The sequence below is a fragment of the Triticum urartu genome, chromosome 6A, assembly GCF_056163025.1.
Source record: "Triticum urartu cultivar PI428250 chromosome 6A, HENAU_Tu73, whole genome shotgun sequence".
Taxonomy (NCBI): domain Eukaryota; kingdom Viridiplantae; phylum Streptophyta; class Magnoliopsida; order Poales; family Poaceae; genus Triticum; species Triticum urartu.
In genome coordinates, this window is record NC_141878.1 from 368,491,269 (window position 1) to 368,498,360 (window position 7,092).

General features: G+C 44.5%; 1 protein-coding gene across 1 annotated transcript; it reads left to right on the forward strand.

The window, feature by feature from the left end:
- The first annotated feature begins 1,222 nt into the window (after nt 1–1,222).
- LOC125517274 (uncharacterized) lies at nt 1,223–2,387 on the forward strand. Its single transcript, XM_048682457.2, has one exon. The coding sequence runs from the start codon at nt 1,272–1,274 to the stop codon at nt 2,169–2,171; it is 900 nt and encodes a 299-aa protein (XP_048538414.1). The 5' UTR covers nt 1,223–1,271; the 3' UTR covers nt 2,172–2,387.
- The last annotated feature ends 4,705 nt before the right edge of the window (nt 2,388–7,092 follow it).

Sequence of the window (7,092 nt, forward strand, 5' to 3'; positions counted from 1 at the left end):
ATACGCTGCACCGACCCCCCCCCTCGGATCCGGTGAGAAGAGCCGCCCCTCATCGCTGCCGCCGCCGGGGATCGACCACCGTCGAGCCTGCCCCCTCGTCGCCGCCCGGGATCACCCGCCGCATCCGCCTCTGGTTAGTGTTTGTTTTGTGATATTTGCGAGCGGTGTTTTGCAATCTAGGTTTGCCATTGTCCGTGGTCCTGCTGGTTTTGGGGATAAGAGAACGTTGAAAAATATCATTAAATGTTGTGTTATCCTTCACAATATGATTCTTGAAGATGAGAGAGGAATGAACTTGGAATTCTTCTACAACAATGTGGGTAGCCGTGTGAAACCAGCTAGAGACCCTAACCGCATTAGAGCTTTTCTTGAGACATACAAGGAGATTGAAAATGCAAACACACACTTTCAACTTCAGAAGAATCTCATCGAGCACCATAGGCAAAGGGCTGGACAGTGACTCATTTTTGTATTCATTTGTATTTGTATTCACGACAAGTTTTGTATTACATTATTTAAGTTTGCTTCGGTGATTTGAATAATTATTTATAATGTGAATGGTTATTGTACTATATTTGATTTGAATAATTATTTATTTTGCTTTCGTTTGTTGTATTATGTTGTATTATGTTGGATTTGATATTTGTGGGCCGGTGAGATGCAGGATGCAGCGGCGTAAAAAGCAGACCCCTCAAAACTAGCCCGTAAAAAAAGCATATTTCGTGAATATATTTTTATATGAATCCGTTTGGGGATCTACATCTGTGGCCGTCCGTGCCGGCCCGTAAAGGCCGTTTTCCGCGAACTGCAAACGCGTTTTGCGGGCCGGCGGGATGCAAAGTCTGTTAGAGTTGCTCTAATCCTAGAGAGCTTAGTGATAGAGTAGATAACTTTATAAAGTCATACCAAGTGTGCGACAATTAATTTGTATTGGAGGGGGTATTTGTTTTTTGAGGAACTGAAGACAGCAATAATAGCCATTTCGAGATTGAAAAACAAGTAGGAGTAGTAGCGATTTTCATTTCTAAAAGAGCATCGATTGAGCTATAGCCATTTTTCAATTGATTGAGAAATGGCAACCCGCCAAGCCTAGAAACCACAACAAAGTCAATATCAAGTGGTTCGAGGTGTATTTTGTCAAAAAGAAGAAGAAATTCCTTGTCTTGCCCATCGCCCCATCTATATAAGCAGCTCCCCCGCGCCTCATCATCCCCTCACACTCCCAAGTCCCAACACAACCAAGCACATCGCCATTCCACAGCGTGGACATCATGGACGTCGACGCGGCCGCACAGACGCACGCGCACGCACACCGCCACCGCAGCAAGCGTTCTTCCTTGGCGTCCGGCGACGTGTCTCCGACGGGCATGCAGTACCGCGGGGTGCGGCGCCGTCCGTGGGGCCGGTTCGCGGCGGAGATCCGGGACCCCGCGTCCAAAGCGCGCCGCTGGCTCGGCACGTACGACACCGCCGAGCAGGCGGCCTGCGCCTACGACGTCGCCGCGCGCTTCATGCGTGGAGCCAAGGCGCGTACCAACTTCCCCGCACCCGTCGATTCCTGGCCGGCGGGGTACTGGCCGTGGGGCCAGTCGACGGCGCAGGCGCATCCGCCGGCGCAGCTCAACACCTTCATCCTGCACAACCTCATGAGCTCCTCCCCGCACGGCTGCGTCCTCCTCCATCACGCCGGCCACGGCCACTCCCACGTCAACCCCCCTCCGCCGCCCATACCGACGCCACCATCGCCTCGTCCCGCTGCTTCGTGCGCCGCTACGGTCACCATTTCAGACACCGCCACGGCCTCGGCGTCGTCTGTTCCCGGAGTGGAAGACGACGACGACGACTGGGACTGGGCCGGCGTCCTGCAAGGGCGAGATCCGCCGGAGACGGGGCTGCTGCAGGACGTGGTGCACGGCTCCCACGCGAGCAGGCGGCCGCGCGACCATGTTCGCACTGCCGAACCTGACGCGTTGATCTGGCTGCCGAACCAGGAGAGGCACGAGGCTTTCGGCGGCGTATCCTCTTCTTGGGGCGCCGGCGACAATGGGTACGAGAATGAGGGCGACTTCCCAGTGCTGCCGCAGGGGCTCCTCCAGGACGTAATCCAGTACCCGCCGTTCATGGAGGTCGTGGCAGCGCCGTCTGCGATGGGCCGCAGCCGCAGGGCGTGATGTCGAGTGCATGCGATGCAATGCGGTGCGAGGCGCGCTTGTTGTGCATGCAATCATCGGTGAAATTAGTACTCTAGGCTTTAAGATTTGCTTAGCCGCCCCTATATATATATACGCCAGTGTCTAATCAATCATGCTACCCTGTACTAGATCAACTTTTGGGGATTGAAATCTGGTCTTGTAGCTAGCAAATGCATGGAAATTAATCTTATCGAATCTTATGGTCCATTTTTTGTGTGATTTCTCACCATGTTGATTTGGTGAAATTCCTTATCTCTGTGTTAAAGCTAAATTTTGGGGACCTCTTCAGTATGACGGTGCCTCGCAAGAACTCGGGGAGTAGATTAAGATTTACGCATGCTTGCAACGGATGGTGTTTCTACTGATTCATACTAGTAGTACTATTTTTTGCGAATGCATGCATGCACTCATCAAGCTTGTTTTCCAAAGGTGGACGCAAACGCATGTCGAGTTTTCGATCTTATTGCGCCCAACGCCGCTCGTTGTATTTGAAGTAGCATCACGACATTGCCGATGGGCGGCGGCGCCGGTGAAAACTAAAGCGGCGGCCCAGTAATGCCGTGGTCAGCGCCGCGAGACCAAAAATAACACGGCCAGTTCACGACGGGCGCATCAAATGCCAGCATATGCATGGGCACGCGCGATGTTCATCAGTCAGTAGTAATACTTTGCCGCTCGTGGTCGGGTGCCGAATCGATTCGGCGGTTCGGCTGCGTACGCTCTGGCTTCTCGGATCGAAATATCAATCTCTCGGTCCGCAATCCTGGATCGGCACGCGTTAACTGCTCGGAGAGCCAGTTTTGTTTCTCCACTGCCATAAAAAATGCCTTTGCGCTCAAGTTAATGCGGGGAGGAGTCGATGCACGTCCTCGTAAGAAGCTTTGATCATCTTAGGCTGGTCATAGTAGGGAGTAACTTAAACTAGTAACATGTACTACTAGTCTATGTTACTACATTCATAGTGGGTGGTATTATAGGTGTGATAACATAGATGTCCTCATTTATTGCTTTGTAGAGCCATTTTGCATTGAAAAGCGCTATGTGATGGTAACATATTATGTTACTCTATTAGCCTCTCTCCTCATTAATTACTTGTCACGTCATCTTTTTTGCTTATGTAGCATCTATCTTACTCTCTAAGTTACTTCCATTATGACCAGCTTTAGACTAGCCACAGTAGGGAGTAACTTAGAGTAGTAACATGCATATGTTACTAGTCTATTACTACCTCCACAATGAGGAGTAACATATGTGTGGTGTCATGCAACACTTCATTTATTAAGTTGTAGACTCATTTTGTTTTGATATGCGTGATGTTATTCATACTACTAGTAACTAGTTATGTTATCACATCACTCTCTTTCTTTATTAATTACTTGTCACATCATCTATTTTGCCTAATATGTGTGATATTACCACATATGTTACTCTTATTGTGGATAGTCTTATTGTAAGGCTCAACTATGACCACCTATGGATTATTCCTTTTTTTTACGGGAAACATCTATGAATTATCCCAATTAGTACTACTAGTAGCAAACATGCCCGTGCATTGTACCGGGAGAAAAAAAACCATCCCTCATTCACGATGTTGCAGTGGTGTACAAAAACATAAAGGTGAGTTATTTTCTGAAGTGTACTCAACGTGTTTCCAATTTATTAGACAACAAAAAAAATCTACCTATCCGCCGCTATCTCTTTTATGCCTTTGTTGTCATTCCTCTTTAGTGATGCCCAACAAATATTGCATTAGGATGAAAATAGAGAAGTACATTTTAGTACTCAATGATAACATGTGAATTTTTGTCTTGTTGCTACATGTGTTTGCAAATGTAATCCAAGTTATATTTAGTTTAGTTGCAAACATATTAGATGTTTACACCGAAAGCAATCAATCTATAAGGACGTGTGTACCAAATGTTCAAGGTTGCATATGAACATCGATATTGTCAGAACCAAACTTTATGGGCATGATTTCAAACTATGAAAATCAATGTTAAGCCACTGGTTTACATAAAGCTCGCATCAATACTTTAGTGTACGTCATCATATACGGGTCGGTTATTGTGCACTGTGCAAAATAGAGAGGATGATTATACACATGTTGTAATTTTAGTAGGAATCAACATCCCCTACCGTGCCAATAATTTTTGAGAAAGCACCAAACTATCATATGTACTCGATTTAAATGGTGTAGGAACATATATAATAGGCATTTTCAAAATACCACATATAAAAAGTATTAATTAAGGCTGCATCCTAAACCTAATTTTAGAGATAATTGACATGCAAGATAATAGCATATTTAAAATCTATACATTTTTCTGAGGAATTTACATACATAACATACTAGACATCGAGTTAGAATTTTAATCAATATTTTTGAAAAGTATTTGAATCTGCTCGATAAAAGTAAAATTAAACAAAATAGAGAGGATGATTATACACATGTTGTAATTTTAGTAGGAATCAACATCCCCTACCGTGCCAATAATTTTTGAGAAAGCACCAAACTATCATATGTACTCGATTTAAATGGTGTAGGAACATATATAATAGGCATTTTCAAAATACCACATATAAAAAGTATTAATTAAGGCTGCATCCCAAACCTAATTTTAGAGATAATTGACATGCAAGATAATAGCATATTTAAAATCTATACATTTTTCTGAGGAATTTACATACATAACATACTAGACTTCGAGTTAGAATTTTAATCAATATTTTTGAAAAGTATTTGAATCTGCTTGATAAAAGTAAAATTAAACAAATATGAAGAAAAATGAGATTTTTAGAAATGATTAACATGCAAGATAATAACATATTTGAAATACACACATTTTTCTGAGAAATTTTGAGATATAATATATTTAAAAGATAGGATTATTTTAAAAAGTATTTGAATGTGCCGATAAAAGAAAATAAAAAAAGGAAAGAAAAATCAGATAGTCAGCATTCGAACGTAGGTCTATCCAATTGAAGGGTGGCGATCTAGCCAATGAGCTACTCACCCTTTGTTGTACTTTAGTGGGTCGTTTCGTCTAATAAACCAAAGTCCGGTGTAGCAACTAAGCAAAAAACAAATCTTTTTTTTTTCACTTACAGGTGGCATAATGGGTGATTATTGGCAATTTTATGGGTAATTTTCATGACGTATGACTAGAAGCGATAGCCGCTTTATTATTAGGTAAATATTATTATTAGTCATTAGAAAGTGAATTTTTGAAGCATGAGTGCATTGGAGCACCTTATTTTTAACGGAATAGCTCCACACACGATCGTTTATGCACGGGAGGTGGATGATGGTAGAATCCAACATTGCTTAACTATGGTGGGATTTAATCTAACGATTATTAACCAGTGTCATGCATGCATTGGAGGATAAATCATCGGCTGCGTAGCACTACTCCAATTTTAATTGTTTAAAAATAACATTTGAAGTTTCAAAAAGTTCCAAAAGGAATTCTAGATGATCATATGGATGTATATTACACATGTATAAAGTTTGGTGATGAAATAAGTAAACACAAGAGTTATACAAAATAAAAAAAATGGTGATTGCAAGATAGTGAACAATACATGAACAGTTCATTAACTACTTGCCACATACATAAATTTGCCTTGGTGTGCGATATGTTACTAACTAAGTTACTCACACTATGATCAGCCTAAGAGTAGATGCATTGCAATATATCTCTATCTCTACTAAATATTACATAAAAGTAATGTAAGGTTTCATCTTATTTCATTTTTTTTCATCATTGTTTTCGCCGCCACCTCTTCGTTTGTCCTTTCACCCTTCATTGGTTGTTCCTATTTTTCTATTCGCTTCTGATTTTCAACAAACCAATCTTCGGTGACCCAATAAATCAGAACCGTCTATGTTATACCAATAAATTCATAGTTTGTAAATAAATTGTTTTCTTATGGTAATCAGGTACCAATCAGATGTCTTTGGTAACAGCATCTCTAACAGACCCTTTACAACGCGCCGACCCGCAAAATAACTGATAATTACGGTTTCGACCGAAAAAAGTGGCCCGATCAGACAACACATCGGCCTGCGAGCTGTAAAAAAATTGCGGGGCGCGGAAAAACTTTGCCCTCAACCTTTAGATACACGGGGTGGGAGGCCAACCCGAGCTTGACCCCTATCGGGTGCGAGATTTGGCGGGAGGGAGATTTCTGCGCGATAGTTCCCGGTTCCCCTTCCCTCCGCCCGCCCCGGAGCACCTTCCCCGGCTTCCCTCTGCTGCCATGGAAGCCTCCCAGCCATCGGTCGTCACCGCGGATGTCATCCACGCGACATCCCCTTCGGCATATCTCATCGCCGGCCATGTCGCGCCCATCGCCGTTCAAGGCTACACCACGCCACCCCGCAAGCGGCAGGGCAACATCGTCGTCCAGGACGGCGCTCCCGCCGCCCCTGCCGGGAAGGCACGCACTCCCGCAGCCTCGCAGATGCAAATCCGGTTGGGCTGCCGGCGATGAAGGGGAAGGTTTCGGGTGCGATATGCAAGAAGCTCGTAGGAAGACCTACCCCACCAACACCTCCCCCGATTGCCTAGGAAAGATCTACCCCGAGGATGCCAGCCGACGGCGCTGTTGCCGCCGCCCTGAGGTGTTTGACGAAATGGGCGCAAGGTATGATGCTTCGATTTCTTGTACTTCTTTCACTTTTCTCCATTGCACGTGTTCGTGACTTGTTGAGCGAAATTGTAGCGCTGGTTTGCATGATGCGGCTGCCGAGTTTGTGCACTTGTTAGATGACAACACCGTTGATATCGGTCAAGTCCCGATCGGTGATTACTGTTACAATGAGATGGATGGTGGCGTGCACGACCACAGCGTGGAAGAAGATGAGGTCAAGAAGGTTGAGGAGGGGGTGTTCGACGAA